General features: G+C 45.7%; 1 protein-coding gene across 4 annotated transcripts in view; it reads left to right on the forward strand.

Annotated features, from left to right (window-relative positions):
• LOC115154908 (protein scribble homolog) overlaps positions 1 to 17,494 on the forward strand; it is a 134,250-nt gene that overhangs the window by 75,437 nt on the left and 41,319 nt on the right. For all 4 annotated transcript variants that reach the window (XM_029701641.1, XM_029701619.1, XM_029701627.1 and 1 more), the window contains exons 16-24: positions 2,494 to 2,556; positions 8,277 to 8,366; positions 8,562 to 8,639; positions 8,785 to 9,105; positions 11,916 to 11,996; positions 15,963 to 16,235; positions 16,758 to 16,868; positions 17,019 to 17,195; positions 17,377 to 17,493. In XM_029701641.1, the coding sequence (XP_029557501.1) occupies positions 2,494 to 2,556; positions 8,277 to 8,366; positions 8,562 to 8,639; positions 8,785 to 9,105; positions 11,916 to 11,996; positions 15,963 to 16,235; positions 16,758 to 16,868; positions 17,019 to 17,195; positions 17,377 to 17,493 (1,311 nt within the window). The remainder of the gene's footprint in view (positions 1 to 2,493; positions 2,557 to 8,276; positions 8,367 to 8,561; positions 8,640 to 8,784; positions 9,106 to 11,915; positions 11,997 to 15,962; positions 16,236 to 16,757; positions 16,869 to 17,018; positions 17,196 to 17,376; position 17,494) is intronic.

A 17,494-nucleotide genomic window follows, 5' to 3' on the forward strand; every position in this document is an offset into this window, starting at 1 on the left:
AGTGGACATTCTCATTAACATTTGATACATGTTTGTAAATGTCATCAAACAGACTGACAGTTTACAAATGGACAACCAGCACAAACCAAATCCAGTGTGAGTTGTTTAAATACTTAAAACGTGGACACATTTCACCCCTTTAGTCCTAATTGTGTACCAAATGGCACCCTATTCCATTTATAGTGCACTACTTTTGACCAGAGCCCAATGGACCTTGGTCAAAAGTCGTACACTGTAAAGGAAATAGGGTGCCATTTTGCATGTAGTCATGTCTTTACCCACACACTTCCCAGTCAACTCAGAGTGGAGCTCCCTCTTGTGGCTGCTCTGAGCGCTCGCGTCAAGTTTCCCAGCTTCCTCTTGTGGCTGCTCTGAGCGCTCGCGTCAAGTTTCCCAGCTTCCTCTTGTGGCTGCTCTGAGCGCTCGCGTCAAGTTTCCCAGCTCCCTCTTGTGGCTGCTCTGAGCGCTCGCGTCAAGTTTCCCAGCTTCCTCTTGTGGCTGCTCTGAGCGCTCGCGTCAAGTTTCCCAGCTTCCTCTTGTGGCTGCTCTGAGCGCTCGCATCAAGTTTCCCAGCTCCCTCTTGTGGCTGCTCGGAGCACTCGCGTCAAGTTTCCCAGCTTCCTCTTGTGGTTGCTCTGAGCACTCGCGTCAAGTTTCCCAGCTCCCTCTTGTGGCTGCTCGGAGCACTCGCGTCAAGTTTCCCAGCTTCCTCTTGTGGTTGCTCTGAGCGCTCGTGTCAAGTTTCCCAGCTTCCTCTTGTGGCTGCTCTGAGCACTCGCGTCAAGTTTCCCAGCTTCCTCTTTTGGCTGCTCTGAGCGCTCGCGTCAAGTTTCCCAGCTCCCTCTTGTGGCTGCTCGGAGCACTCGCGTCAAGTTTCCCAGCTTCCTCTTATGGCTGCTCTGAGCGCTCGTGTCAAGTTGCCCAGCTTCCTCTTGTGGCTGCTCTGAGCACTCGCGTCAAGTTTCCCAGCTTCCTCTTGTGGCTGCTCTGAACGCTCGCGTCAAGTTTCCCAGCTCCCTCTTGTGGCTGCTCGGAGCACTCGCGTCAAGTTTCCCAGCTTCCTCTTATGGCTGCTCGGAGCGCTCGTGTCAAGTTTCCCAGCTTCCTCTTGTGGCTGCTCTGAGCACTCGCGTCAAGTTTCCAGCTTCCTCTTGTGGCTGCTCTGAACGCTCGCGTCAAGTTGCCCAGCTTCCTCTTGTGGCTGCTCTGAGTGCTCGCGTCATGTTTCCCAGCTCTCTTGGACCAGTTGTCAATGATAAAATCTATTAATACATGTGATAGTCTATCGAATGATGAATCGCCACCCCATCAGCTGTGCTCTAGATGCCTCCTGCTGGCCTCCTGCTGGCCTCCTGCTGGCCTCCTGCCATAAAGTCCCCTGCACCATGCCTCTGTCTGCCCACCTCAGTACTATGCTTCTCACCATGTCATTTGCTGTCTCCTGTTCTGTTTTTAATTGGTTAATGACTTCTCTCTGACCTGCCTTCCTGTATTTGTGAGAAAGTGTATACTATGGCTCCTGAAATGTATGATTCTAAGACAATTTTATTCAAATTGATTATTAATCGTAGTCACCACTAGAGCTGCGACCTAATATGCAGAGAATGAGTGCGGGGTGTGTGTGTGATAAAGTGTATGTGTATGTGCGTGTCTATCTATGCCTGTTGATCTGCAGACCATCCGGAATTTGTCTTGGTCGAGGTGGAACTGTTGAGACCCAGACAAACTGATTTCATTTATGAAGTATTGTTGGAGTGCGGTATGCACCTACATAACTACCTATTTTCTTAACAATTCTGCAGCAGATTTCAATCTTAAAAGATAACAATGCATCAATGGCTTAGAACAATTTGCATTTTACAGATCTAGTTACTATTTTTAAAAGGCTGTCTAGATCTGGAATTGATTTGTAATTGCTTAATGGCTGATTTAGAATGATCTGTTTTTTGGGGTTGTTGAATGATTGACAAGTACAACTAAATCTGAGAAAGACTACTGCACATTTAGAACATGTATTGCACAGGTGAAAGGGTTTACTGTGGTGTCTGTTTATAGGCTGGAGGAGAACTTTGCTTTGGGAGCCACTACTTTCTTTCCCCCATGTCTCTTTCTGCACACAAACCGCCGTCCCTGTGTGGCCTGTAGCTCACCTTACTCTGGGTCTCGAGTTTCCACCCCTGCCTGCATCTGCCTCTGGTGGCTGGGGAGTGACTGATGTGTGTGACTGGTGTTGCCATTGTTGAAAGGACCTCCACTGGAAATCAAATTGGCCATAATAAATGTCCTTACGTCACACACTATACAATAGTGGATATGACCTTTTGGGGTTTATCCCTGTGTGTGTGTGTGTGTGTGTGTGTGTGTGTGTGTGTTGTTTTGAAGTGTGTGCATTCTTCTGTTTTTGAATGGATTTGGTTAGAGTATGCTTGTGTGCATATTAGTTACTTTGGCCTCACTAATCCGCATGCCTCTCGCTGGTTCCTGTCCTAACAGGGGGTGTCATTTGATCAAGTCAATAATCTCCTGATTGAGCCTGCTCGAATTGAGGAGGAAGAGGTCTGTACCTACTCTCTTTCACTCCATCCACTCCCGCTCTCTCTCTCGTTCTCCTTCCTCCACTCACCCATTCACCCACCCGCTGGCTCTCAGTTGGGGAAAAAAACTAACAATAACTCACATAAATCAATGATTAATCCAAGCCAATCGCCCAGAGAAATGCCCACCACAACTCTCCATCGGACCGCCAGCGTAATAGAACTTGAAGGGGAGGATGCAGGAGTAACACTTTATATGGCCAAAGGGTTACAGGATTGAAGTAATATCCAGTGCATTGGGAAAGTTTTCAGACCTCTTCACTTTTTCCACATTTTGGTGCGTTACAGCCTTATTCTAAAATATATTTAACCAAAAAAAAAAGACCAATCTACACACAATACCCCATAATTACAAAGTGAAAACAGGTTTCTATAAATTATTGCAAGTGTGTGTGTGTGTGTGTGTGTGTAAATAAAACGTACCTTATTTACATAAGTATTCAGACCCTTTGCTATGAGACTCAAAATTGAGCTCAGGTGCATCCTGTTCCCATTGATCATCCTTGAGATGTTTCTACAACTAGATTGGAGTCCACCTGTGTTAAATTCAGTTGATTGGACATGATTTGGAAAGGAAAGGAACATGCCTGTCTATATAAGGTCCCACAGTTGACAGTGCATGTCAGAGCAAAAACCCAGCCATGAGGTTGAAGGAATTGTCCCTAGAGCTCCGAGACAGGATTGTGTCGAGGCACAGAGCTGGAGAATGGTACAAAAAATTGTCTGCAGCATTGAAGGTCCCCAAGAACACAGTGGCCTCCATCATTCTTAAATGGAACAGGTTTGGAACCACCAATCGGGGGAGAAAGGCCTTGGTCAGGGAGGTGACCAAGGACCCGATGGTCACTCTGACAGAGCTCCAGAGTTCCTCTGTGGAGATGGGATGACTTTCCAGAAGGACAACCATCTCTGCAGCACTCCACCAATCAGGCCTTTATGGTAGTGGCCAGACGGAAGCCACTCCTCAGTAAAAGGCACATGTCATCCCGCTTGGATTTTGCCAAAAGCATCACGTCTGGAGGAAAGCTGGCACCATCCCTACGGTGAAGCATGGTGGTGGCAGCATCATGATGTGGGAATGTTTTTCAACGGCAGGGACTGGGAGACTAGTCAGGATCAAGGGAAAGATGAACGGAGCAAAGTACCAAGAGATCCTTGATGAAAACCTGCTCCAGAGTGCTCAGGATCTCAGACTGGGGCGAAAGTTCCCTTTCCAACAGGACAATGACCCTAAGCGCACAGCCAAGACAACGCTGGAGTGGATTTGGGACAAGTCTCTGAATGTCCTTGAGTGCAGAGAATAATGGGAGAAACTCCCCAAATACAGGTGTGCCAAGCATGTAGCGTCATACCCAAGAAGACTTGTCTGTAATCACTGTAAAAGATGCGTCAACGAAGTACTGAGGAAAAGGACTGAATACTTAAGTAAATGTGATATTTCAGTTTATTTTTAATACATTTGCTAAAATTTCTAAAAACCTGTTTTTGCTTTGTCATTATGGGGTATTGTGTGTAGATTAAGGGGGGAAAACAATTTAATCAATTTTAGAATAAGGCTGTAACTGTAATAAAATGTGGAAAAAGTGAAAGGGTCTGAATACCTTCCGAATATAAAATATGGTTATACAATTGTAATGAAGAAGTTATATGTAAGTGGTAAACAAGTGTTTACCCATCAATGACGTCCTACCCCATTCTCAGGTTCTACCACGCTGTTGCTCGTCCTTCTCCCGTTCTTCATCATCCTGTTCAGGCTGTGTGGCCCTGGACTGAGTGAATGGGCTGCCTGTGCTGCTGTCTGTGATGGAGGTCCATCTTCTTTCAGCACAGTCTTTCAGGTTTTACACTTACCCCAACCGGTGTGTCCAGCAGGATCTGGCCCACACATCGCAACTTCTAACCAGGAGAAATGTATTTTGTTAAAGATATCTAAAATAGTTGAAGGATTTCTTTGTGAGAACATGTACGTGCATTATCAAAAAATAAAATGCTGATCTTTCTCAGCATGGTACCACGCCCTACATCTATCATGATATGACAAAGGAACACGCTGGCTCTTTCCAGACATTTTAGTCCAGAGGGTAAGCACTTTGCTAAACGGTTTGCACTGCTGAATAGCTCAAGAACCACAAAGCAGCTTATCAAGAACTTAAAGGCCCAGTGCAGTCAAAAACATGATTTTCCTGTGTTTTATATAGATTTCCACACTGAGGTTGGAATAATATTGTGAAAATTACCACCTGAAATGTCACCTTTTTTTGTTGTGGGAATAAGTTTTGGCCTGCCTGGTGACATCACCAGTTGGTAAATGAGTTAATAGACCAGGGGTTCCCAAACCTTTTTGGCCAGCGATCCCTATTTTGAAAACAAAATGTTTTCGGGCCCCTACCACGTAAAACTAAGTTCTGAAATAAACAGTCAGTGTTTACTTTTTTAATGTGGCCTATGGCAGTTGCACCAATAGAACATACACCATAATCTGTGAGGTGTACGACTAGTTGAGCGCTCCATGAACATGGTTATGCCTAACATCTTTAGAAGCATTAGACCAGAACCTTGATGCTGTTTGACATCTAAGTTTGAACATTAGTCAAAGTATTTTTGACAGTATTTCAATCTGAAGACAGTATGGTTTGAAGTGACTGAAATGCATCAGAAAGGTATTGCAAAGTTCAGAAGGTCATCAGGTAATGATGTATGATATTCTGTGTAGGAAAGAACATCATTGACGTTATTTTCCCACCAGTCTGATTTAGTGCCTGGTCTTGTCCACTACTTTCTAACGGCTTGTGGGCATAGTAGATGCAAACAGTATGTCTTATCTTTCAGTGATGGGGTCATAATATGTTGTAGATTAAAGCATTCAAAAGATGAAGCCACATTTGTGGGAAGAAAACCGCATTGTTTATTACAACTGCATCTAGTGGCTACTGGAGGTTACTGACGTAACCCTGGTCCTATGAACCAAGCACACATTTTCTCACGTGACCCCATTTTAAAATTAAGCTTTAAGACGACACACTAAGATATGTGAGCGCCTGACACAAAACTACTGGCACTACTGTGTAATTTATTGTGGGGAGCACTTCAACGAATTGTGGTTGAATTTAATTTACATTTTAGTCATTTTTAATTTACAGAGCGACTTACAATTAGTGCCTTCATCTTAGGATAGCTGGGTGAGACAACCACATATCACAGTTGAAGCAAGTACATTTTCCCTCAATAAAATAGTTATCAGCAAAGTCAGTGCTTGTAGGAAAATGTATACTGAACAAAAATATAAACACAACATGCAAAAATGTCAGATTTTACTGAGTTACATACAGTTCATATAAGGAAATGAATAAATTGAAATAAATTCATTAGACCCTAATCTATGGATTTCACATGACTGGGCATGGATGTAGCCATGGGTGGGCCTGGGAAGGCATAGGCCCACCCACTTGGGAGCCAGGCCCAACCAATCAAAATTAGTTTTTCCCAACAAAAGGGCTTTATTACAAACAAATACATCAGCTGTCCAGGTGGCTGGTCTCAGACGATCCCGCAGGTGAAGAAGCCTGATGTGGAGGTCTTGGGCTGGCATGGTTACACGTGGTCTACAGTTGTGAGTTCGGTTGGACGTATTGCCAAATTCTCTAAAATGATGTTGGAGGTGGCTTATGGTAGAGAAATTAACATTCCATTCTCTGCCAACGGCTCTGGTGGACATTCCTGCAGTCAGCATGCCAATTGCACGCTCCCTCAAAACTTGAGATATCTGTGGCATTGTGTTGTGACAAAACTGCACATTTTAGAGCTGCCTTTTATTATGTCCAGCACAAAGGTGCACCTGTGTAATGATAATGCTGTTTAATCAGCTTCTTGATATGCCACACCTGTCAGGTGGATGAAATAAAATGCTCACTAATGTGGATATAAACAACATTTGAGAGAAATAAGCTTTTTTGTGTGTATGGAACATTTCTGGGGTCTTTTATTTCAGCTCATGAAACATGGGACCAACACTTTACATGTTGCGTTTATATTTTTGTTCAGTTGTTCAATATACATATTTATTTTTAGGGTGTATTTTCTAAGATATTCTTTGGAGAGGTTGGGTTTCAGACGTTTTCAGGAGATGGGCAGGGACTCTGCTGTCCTAGCGTCGGGGAAACTCGTTATCCAACTGGTCTGCCAGGGCAGAGAAGAGCTTTGACTGGGTTGAGTGGGAGCTGACCCAATGTAGGTGTGGGAGGGCCAAGAGACCAGACGTGGCGGGAACGGACTGCTCGGGTTGGGGTGTAGGGTTTGAGCATAGCCTGAAGATAGGGAGGGGCAGTTCCCTTTGCTTCGACTGGAAGCCAGTGGAGTGTGTGGAGGGACGGGGTCACATGGATGAACTTGGAACGCTGCGGTGTTCTGGATCAATTGCAGTGGTTTGATGCCGCAAGCAGGGAGCTCAGCCAACAGGATTGCAGTAGTCTAGATGGGAGATGACGAGCCTGGATTAGTATCCATTTTGTACAATATTTCTACTATTTAAACATGTATTACTTTGAAAGGATAGAATTGTGTCATTGGGTGGTAGCACATACCTAACTAATAAGATAAGAAACAACATACTGATTATTTTCATTTGGTGGCTTTGGCTATGAATGAGTGATAGTTGGCCTTGGTGACTGAGTCTGTGCATTTCTGGTGAGGATGCCTATGGAATGGTTGGCACGTGCATATTGTGCGTCTGCGCTGTCCGTGGTTGCATGAGCGTTCTGCAACGGTGACAACGAGTTTGTGAGAGAACGGAGCCTTTTGACGACGACGACGACGACACACTGGAATGAACCTCCACTCCCCCCCCCACCCCCCCCCCCCCCCCCACCCAGAACACAGCACTCTTTCACTTCACTATTTCTTTCCTCTCTCTCCCACTTATATTTCACCCTCATCCCCCACTTTCTCCCACTCTGCATGGCTTGCGCGGACAGCATTCACACATCCAGTTCAGACCCACACACCACCCTTGATGTGACTGTTCCATGACAGTATTGTGACTCAGTGTCTGAAACTAGCCTTCGTGTTTCATGTCAAAAGGATTACGTGTTTGTCGAGTCGTTTCACTGTGTGTCTTTGGGCTAATATCAATGCCTTGTGATATGATGGGTAATTTGTTTAGTACTACCGTTAATGATATTTGGAACTGCTTTCGTTCTGCTTCTACTCCAAAATGGCCACCTTTTAATAAGTTACTGTAGCTTCTCTCTGTACGGAGAGATAGAAGGCAAGACTCGTGCCTTTTCTCATTCGACATACACTTGAGTTGAGTTTAGCCCTGAGACCAGAGTAGCCCCTGTCCATCCCGTCTCTGTCCCTAGTCTATCCGTGCCGCACTCCCCAGATCGGCGCCACATTTTGGGTGGAGAGGGGGTTCACCCACTCCACATGACTTAATTTAAATAAATAGTCAGTTAAATCCATTTACTTTCCAATCAACATTACACGTAATCACATTATCAGTTTGTTCATCACAATATGCAGCAACCTTCAAATTGACATTTGACCCAAAAGTATCATCTTGTTAAAAACAATTGTGTCAAGTGGAGTGTGGTGAGCCCTCCTCCTTCCTGTACTGTCTGAGGATAGGGCTGTTGTATGGGGCGACTCCGCTCAGTGCGCTGACCCCCTCTCCTCCATTTCCAGCACACCCTGACCATTCTACGGCAAACTGGGGGCCTGGGCATCAGCATAGCCGGAGGACAGGGATCCACCCCGTACAAGGGGGATGATGAGGTGAGGGCTGAGGACAGCTGTGGAGACTCCTAAATGTACAGATGGATTGTGTCCCAAATTCCCTATAGGGAACCAGTGCACTGGTCAAAATAGTGCACTGCATAGGAAAACAGGGTATTATTTTGGACACATTCACATTCTGCGGACTGATTGAGACTTGTGACTGTGTACTAGTCTGTCTGTCTGTCCCTCCAGGGAATTTTCATCTCCAGGGTGTCTGAAGAGGGCCCTGCAGCACAGGCTGGGGTCAAAGTGGGAGACAAACTCCTAGAGGTAAAGTGTGTGCATGTGCGTGCTTGATAAGCGTATGGGTGCCCATTCTTATGCCTGTTTGCAGCCATGGTGCATTCATGGTCAAGGTCCATGAACAGGCCTTTTGACTGTAGAGAGAACCATGATCGCTCTCTCTCGCTCTCAGGTGAACGGTGTGGTTCTCCAGGGGGCAGAGCACCACACGGCGGTAGAGGCCCTGCGCAGCTCGGGCGCCACCGTCTCCATGAGCGTCCTCCGGGAGCACATGGTGGAGCCGGAGAACGCCATCACCACCACACCGCTGAGGCCCGAGGATGACTACTTCCCCCGGGAGAGACGGGCCAGTGGCCTTCCCTTCTGCATTGAGGCAGGCTCCCCCGCAGGCCTCCGACACAGGCTGTCTACCTGCCTGGTCCGCAACGACATGGGTCTGGGCTTCAGCATTGCCGGGGGCAAAGGCTCCACAGCCTACCGCGCAGGGGACATGGTGAGATGAACACACACACATACACATCCCTAGTGTGTACAGTAGACACTGAGATTCACACACACACATCCCTCAATGTACAACAGTGTGGTGTAGGAATATTAGACCTTGTTCAGACCTGGTTAATATTTCATCCTCCTGGTCTTAGTGGTGAAACACCTACAGCATTAGAGGGAGAGTTTGAGTCAGGATTCGTGGATTTCCTACGTATTTCTGTATTATGCCGAGTCATAGTCCCCCCCCCCCCCAACCCCTCTAAGGTTTCCTCATTCTGACAAGCCCTTTTCCGGTTCCAGCGTTTACAGCCATCGCCAAGGAGACAGAGATATGTATAGCGAGCCTTGACACCTGATAGGTCCTGTGTAACTGGGACGGGAGGGGCCAGGGGGTATTTTTGGGCCACTGCATTGGCTACATTCATGGCTACATGTCCTGTGCAAACACCGCTCTCAAACACACACACACACACACACAGCTCGGGGAGCCCGTGGAGATGCACACTTATCGCTAGAGTCTGTAAGTCTGCCTTTTTCTAGAATGGATGGTATATCTGTTGAGATGGGCTAGGAGTAGGGCTGCACTTTGTCAGCCCCTGTGCATGATAGTTTGGAATTTAGGAGCTAAGCCATAAGTACAACAGTGGAGGCTGCTGAGGGGAGGGCGGCTCATAATAATGTCTGGAACAGAGAAAATGGAATGACATCAAACCCATGGAAACCATGTGTTTGATGTATTTCGTACCATTCCACCCCAGCCATTACCATGAGTCCGTCCTCCTCAATTAAGGTGTCACCAACCTTCTGTGAAGTCCATGTAGTTAAGTTATTCTTGTGCTGAGATCCTGCCACATAAATACTTCTTAACGAGCCCAAACAAACAATTGAGGGTAGCGGTAGACTAGTGACTGTGAATAAGACCGCTAGACTATATTAAGTCATGGCTGGGTGAGGTCATCATTATTGGACATCCCCTGGTAAGCACTCTCCCAGAGTAGACTGACTGATTTAACTAGCAGGGGGCATTGCAGACCTGTTGCACCAGACTTAGTCAATAGCTAAAGTCTACGCCTCTTTGTCTGTGACTAATCAACAGTTGGGATTATTCAATAAAGTCTTTGAAGTCATTCAACGAGAGACGATTCGTTTTCATGCACATTTTTTGTTTGTTGAGAAAGTCTTTGTCTGGTCATGGTTTTAAAAGGTATGAAATCTCATGTAGTATCAACATTTGCTGTGGGAGCTGTAGGCACAGTGAGTTGAGCTATCCGATTGGCCAGTGCTGTAGGCACACTTGATTTAGCCACAGCTCTCCTGGTGTGCCGGGAAGGAATTACAGCTGTCAGTCTTTATGGTTAAGTCTCCAAGATCTGTCCACACCTGGATTGTACAATATTTGGCCATTATTCTTTTCAGAATTCTTCAAGATCAGTCAAAATGGTTGTTGATTATTGCTAGACAATCATTTTCAGGTCTTGCCATATATTTTCCAGTAGATTTAAGTCAAAACTGTAACTCGAAACATTCACTGTCTTCTTGGTAAGCAACTCCAGTGTAGATTTGGCCTTGTGTTTTAGGTTATTGTCCTGCTGAAGTGGGCATTTGTCTGCCAGTGTCTGTTGTAAAGCCAGATATTCTTCTAAGATTTTGCCTGTGCTTAGCACCATTCCGTTTTTTTTTTATCCTGAAAAACTCCCCAGTCCTTAACGATTACAAGCATACCCATAACATGATGCAGCCACCACTATGCTTGAAATTATGGATAGTGGTACTCACTAATGTGTTGCATTGGATTTGTCCCAAACATAACGCTTCTTATTCAGCACAAAAAGTGAATTGCTTTGACACATTTTTAGCAGTATTACTTCAGTGCCTTGTTGCAAACAGGATGCATGTTTTGTAGTATTTGTGTTCCTTCTTACACTGTCAATTAGGTTATTATTGTGGAGTAACTACAATGTTGATCCATCCTCAGTTTTCGCCTATCACAGCCATCAAACTCTGTAACTGTTTTAAAGTCACTATTTATTTGCCTCAAATCCCTGAGCGGTTTCCTTCCTCTCCAGCAACTGTTAGGAAGGACGCCTATATCTTTGTAGTGACTGGGTGTATTGATACACCATCCAAAGTGTAATTAATAACATACTATGCTCTAGGGTCATACAAAAATCATGTTAAACACTAGTATTAAACACAGTGAGTCCATGCAACGTATTATGTGACAAACACATTGTTACTCCTGAACTTATTTAGGCTTGCCATAACAAAGGGGTTAAATATCAAATCGAATGTATTTATAAAGCCCTTCTTAAATCAGCTGATGTCCCAAGGTGCTGTACAGAAACCCAGCCTTAAACCCCAAACAGCAAGCAATGCAGGTGTAGAAGCAGAAGTGGCTTTACTTGACTCACGACATTTCAGCTTTTCATTTTTTATAAATTTTGTACAATTTCAAAATACATAATTCCACTTTGACATTATTGGGTATTGTGTTTAGGCCAGTGACAAGAAATCTCAATTTAATATTTTTTTTTATTCATGCTTTAACACCACAAAATGTGAAAAAGTAAAGGGGTGTGAATAATTTCTGAAGGCTTAAATTTCAATTTCATGCACTCATATTAGACACTCGTTAGAACCAAGATGATGTGCACAGACATGGGTTTGCATCCCAAATACCACCCTATTCCTTACATTGTGCACTACTTTTTACCAGAGCCGTATAGTGCACTATATAGGGAATGGACTGCCATTTAGGACACAGACATGATGACATTATGAACTGACTCTTGTGCCACATGTCCGTCTCTGCAGGGGATCTACATCTCGCGGATCGCAGAGGGAGGGGCGGCCCACAGAGACTGCACACTCCGAGTAGGGGACAGGGTCATCACCGTGAGTACCCCTCCACTCCCCTGTTTAAGCCCCATGGAGGCATCCCAAATGGCACCCTATCCCTTTTTGACCAGTGCACTATATAGGGAATAGGGTGCTAATTGAGACACTACCCATGTTCTTCTCTCGCTCTCTGGACCAGAGCTCGGTCTGTGTGAACTTCATGCCAAACACACCAACCACGCACACACACGTTAGATAACGTGGTGAGTGATCTCATCATCAAACTCACAATATAGTTGCCACCCGTTGACTACTCCCAAATCAAACACAACTACACCCATCTAGTACCCACCCCTTTGCCTCCAGAACAGCCTGAATTATTCGGGGCATTCTACAAAGTGCCGGAAACATTCCACAGGGATGTTGGTCCATGCTGACGTGATGCCATCACGCAGTTTCTGCAGATTGTATGGCGGTACATTTAAGCTGCTAACAGCCTGTTCCATCTCATCCCAAAGATGTTCTATTGGATTGAGGTCTGGGGACTGTGCAGGCCACTCGAGTAAACTGAACTCACTGTCATGTTCCAGGGAGTGTTTTTTTCCCCTCCTCATTTGTCAAGTGTTGGCGATGGCGTGCCCGCTGGAGCCGCTTCTTGTTGTTTTTGCTGATAGGAGTGGAACCCAGTGTTGTCATCTGGTGCAATAGCTCATCCATGACTACGGATCGACCAGTTGTGCATTCCGAGATGCCGTCCTGTTCACAGCCCGCCTGTTAGTTTACACAATTCTTGCCATTATAATTCGACGTCTCATCAACGAGCTGGACTGGACTGTTGCAGACTGGATGTTTTTTGTTTGTCACACCATTCTCAGTAAACCCTAGACCAGGGTTCCCAAACTGCCGAATTTGGCCCGCGGGTGGTTTGATTTGGTTAAGTTTTCTGAGCAATTTAAATATTTTTGTATTTATTAATTTTGGAAATCTGGTCTCAAGTATTCCCAAGCATTTGAGAGAGTTTGTATACAAATACAAGCAAGGTTTCAAATGATTGTTTTAGTTACTTGGCTCATTGCGCTCTAGCGACTCTTTGTGGCGGGCCGGGCGCCTGCAGGCTGACCTTGGTCGTCAGGTGAACGGTGTTTCCTCTGACAAATTACTGTGGCTGGCTTCTGGGTTAAGTGGGCGGGTGTTAAGAAGCACGGTTTGGCGGGTCCTGTTTCAGTGGACACATGACTCGACCTTCGCCTCCCGAGCCCGTTGGGGAGTTGCAGCGATGAGACAAGATCGAAAAACGGGTTAACATATATATTTTTTTAAATGAGTGCACTATGCAGGGAATAGGGTGCCATTTGGGACGCAGCCCTAGACTAGCATAACCTTAGCTGACATGTATGTGACTGACTGCTGGAGCCAAGGTTCCTGCACGGTTCTTCACTGTGCCTCTCTTTACTCTGCTTATCATAGTGTTTTTATTATACAAAGGCATTGCCTCACCTGCTGACAGAGTGCTGATTCAGAGTTGCACCTCATGCTCATATCCTTGACCATGGCTACAAAGGATAGGGCCTTGATGTGATCGCTCAATAGGCCTTATTACCAATCCAGTGATTCATTCTATCTTGTTACATTTGTGTGCCGTGTGAAATAGGGTCCTCTTGTGTGTGTCTACAACTACTACTGTCTTGTTTTCTCATTCTCTGAGTCATAACCGTTTCTCTCTCCTGCCTCTTCCCCCTCCTCCTATGTGAGGGAAATCATAAAATGGCTTCCTGAATGATTCTGTTCCTGTCTGGTCTCTCAGTTTCTCTCTTGCGCTTTCGTTCTCTCTTCTCTATCTCTCTCTCGTGCGCGCTCTCTCTCCCTCTCTCTGAACCTGCTCTCCCTCTCCCTGCATGGCAACTAATGCTCAATGTGTCTCCTTGCCTGCTCGGTGGTGGTGGTGGGTGTGGTGTTGGGGGTGTGTGGGCGGAGCCTCTGTGGTAACCGCATGCATTACCATAGCAGCAGCCGCAGTAAGCTTATCATCCAATGGTAAGGGCAGGTACTGTATGGTCAGTGCTGGCGTCTGTCTCTCGGACAAGAGGACCAATCACATAGCCCGTTTTTTTTTTGTTCCTCACTCCTCAGCGGTATCAGGACCTCGTTCTACATTTTAGGAAGGTTTACAGACTGCAGTCCATCCTCAAATGCCCTCTAAAGTAATAGAATAGTTTAAAATGTGTAAAGGGAAAGAGCTAGGTCTAGGATCAGCACTGAGGCTGGAGCTGTATCTTGCCTTGTTTGAAAGTATTGATAACTCTGTTTGCTGACTCAAGATCAGCCCGTTTTTTGGCAGTCATCATATGACGTTGCTCTCTGTATTTTCAGTGAGCAATCGCAAACGGATAGCGTAAACTTAAGTCAGATTGGCCAATGTCCAAAATACAGTATAGTTTATTGCATTGACAGGCTGCTTTGAGATTGGAACATTGGAGAAAGGCTTAACATACAGAAGTTCCTGAAGAAGCTCCTTGCTAGCTTGCCCTCTGCTCCTCCCTCCTTCTCCTCCCATGTCCGCCTGCCTCCCTCCTTCTGTATGGGTATTGGCTCCTGGTCTCTTCAGATATCACTCACTCACTCACTCACTCACTTGCTGTACGTCTCAATGTACTATATTGAGCAATGATTGAGACAGTTATTTTATTATAGTAATAATATACAGCTTTATGGCAACGTGATGTGCGTCTAAACAATAATGATATGAGTCTAAACCAGGGGTTGGAACCAAAATGATTTCCCAATCGTTTTGTTCTAAACAGAAGCATTATTTATTTAATTCCGTCCCACTATTTCGAACAGCAAAATAAAGTTATGAAGCGGTTCTAACCAAAAATAAGTCATGGTTTATTTTGTTTCTTTCTGTTCCTTTTAAAGCCTCTGAATGTTTTTTTTATTTTTATTTAGCTTAAATTTGTTCACAAATGGAATAGAGCAGCTTGCTATGGAGCGGGTAAGCCATGTACATGCATTTGACAGACAAGTGTAGTGGAGGGTGCGACTTGCAACTGAAATTGAGGAGAGCGCTGGGCATCTTTGTTGTTATGACATGCGTTATCTATATTAGGCCCACAGAATTATATCCACAGAGGAGCGACTTCTATGAAGGAACTGTGAATGTCTTTGAACTTTAGTGTTTGCTTAACTACCGTTGGACCAGAGCTAGCCCTTGATCATGACTCTCAGTTCCATTACATTACACATAATACTGCCTAGAGTTATCTAGAGCTAGACCAGAGCTAGCCCTTGATCATGACTCTCAGTTCCATTACATTACACATAATACTGCCTAGAGATATCGAGAGCTAGCTAACAAGCTAGCAACACCAAAATGAGAACACGTCTTACCTTTTTGTAGTTAATAAATCCCAATGTGAAACTTGATAACTATACTATCCTTAACTAGCATATAAAAAGTGAATCCATTGTTCTCTAATTAATCCATTGTTCTCTATTTAATTTATTAATCACGGCTGTAACGTCAGTAGCTACAGTAGACTATGCATGCTTCGGAGGGGGGGGAGGCAGGGTAGCCTACATACACACACACACACACACACACGCGCACACACACACACACACACACACACACACACACACACACACACACACACATACTGGCAAAGATTTTCAGCTGGCAGGTAGACATTGAAATAAGTTTGAGTGACAGTGAGGGCTTTTTTATAATTTTTTATTATTTTTGGCACACTGGACAATATGCCTGGAATGTAAAATAAAGTTATTAACCTGTGCTTTTAAAATAAGTTATTTTCCAGAACAGTATATATCACTTTCGTTCTTGGTTCTGTTCTTCAAAAAATGTCATTATTTTTCCGGTTTTCTGTTGTGTTCCCTGAACCGGTTCCAACCCCCAAACACATTGCTCTCTGCCCTCACTGAACCTCTAGTCCTGAGTGTCGCACGCTGTGGTTAGTCAGTCAGCCTACTGACGCCTGCACTCATTGGTTGTGCCGTTCGATCCAGATCAATGGTGTAGACATGACAGAGGCCAGGCATGACCAGGCAGTAGCGCTGCTTACCGGCACCTCTCCCACCATTGCTCTCCTGGTGGAGCGTGACCAGGCCGAGCCGGGCACCGCAGGGGGCTCCCCGGGCCTGTCCCGTGCCCGCGCCCACTCCCCCCCACCTCCAGAGCCCTCTGACTCACCCGACCAGGAAGAGGGCAACGATGACTCGAGCCTCTTGCCCCACGGGAACCACCTGAGCCAGCCGCTGGAGGACGAATACCCCATCGAGGTGAGACGAAGGGAGGGAGGGAAGTGGGTGGGAAAATGGTATATTACTATGTTATGGGGATAGTGGTAAGTTACCATGATGGAGCATTCAAGCTTCAGATTAACTTTAGTGTTAATGCCTTTACATTTGGCTTTTATCTGGAATGCTCTACAGCTCAAGAAAAGATGGTGCAAGGTCCGAATGCTTAGTCCTGACACAGGTTTATTATGCTAGGATGGTGTAGTTGGGCCCAGTGAAATGCAGCAAGACCTGGAGTCTGTTCCATTGACTAAGAGCTTAGGCCAATGTCTTATCTCATACCTGTCTTCAAGTAGATATAGTAGATCCATGGATAGCTTGTGTTCCTTGTCTAATAGAAGTTATTGACTTAAAGATTGAGTGTTTTTGGTATTTGCCTGTTGGGACACTGATGTTTTCCTGAATTCCTCTCATGTTTCCCGATACTGTATTTGTAGAGCCCATATCGTAGAACCATGTCCCTCAAATGAAACAACACTGTAGCTTCACTTCCTCTCCTGACAGGAAGTGGTGTTGGTGAAAGCGGGCGGCCCCCTGGGACTGAGCATCGTGGGAGGCAGTGATCACGCCAGTCACCCGTTTGGCATTAATGAGCCTGGTGTCTTCATCTCTAAGGTTTCTCTCTTGCTCTCTCTCTCGTTCTCTTTCTCTCTTTCTCATTCAAAAGGCTTCATCTCTCTGTCGCGCTCTGTCTCTCTCGGTCGCGCTCACTCCCTCTCTCATTTTCCCGGGTTTGTGTATTTCACCCTCGCCTGCCTGTGCTAGGTGATCCCCCATGGCTTGGCGTGTCAGAGTGGGCTGCGGGTGGGGGACAGGATACTGGAGGTGAACACCATCGACCTGCGCCACGCCACCCACCAGGAGGCTGTTAGAGCCCTGCTCTCCAACAAGCAGGAGATCCGCATGCTGGTGCGCAGGGACCCCTCGCCTCCCGGGATGGAGGTGACGTCTTTTAAACACGCATGTGTACACGGAAATAGGCCTACACAGTAGACCTACATACATGCACACACAGCTTCTGTCCCTTCTCTCTCTCTCACACACACACACACACACACACACACACACACACACACACACACCCCAACCAGTCCCATCTCCTGATCTTTGTGTCCCAATACAGGAGATAGTGATCCAGAAGCAGCCTGGAGAAAAGCTGGGCATCAGCATACGCGGCGGTGCCAAGGGCCACGCTGGCAACCCCTTCGACGCCACCGATGAGGGCATTTTCATATCCAAGG

The sequence above is a fragment of the Salmo trutta genome, chromosome 2 (assembly GCF_901001165.1).
Source record: "Salmo trutta chromosome 2, fSalTru1.1, whole genome shotgun sequence".
In the NCBI taxonomy this organism is placed as follows: domain Eukaryota; kingdom Metazoa; phylum Chordata; class Actinopteri; order Salmoniformes; family Salmonidae; genus Salmo; species Salmo trutta.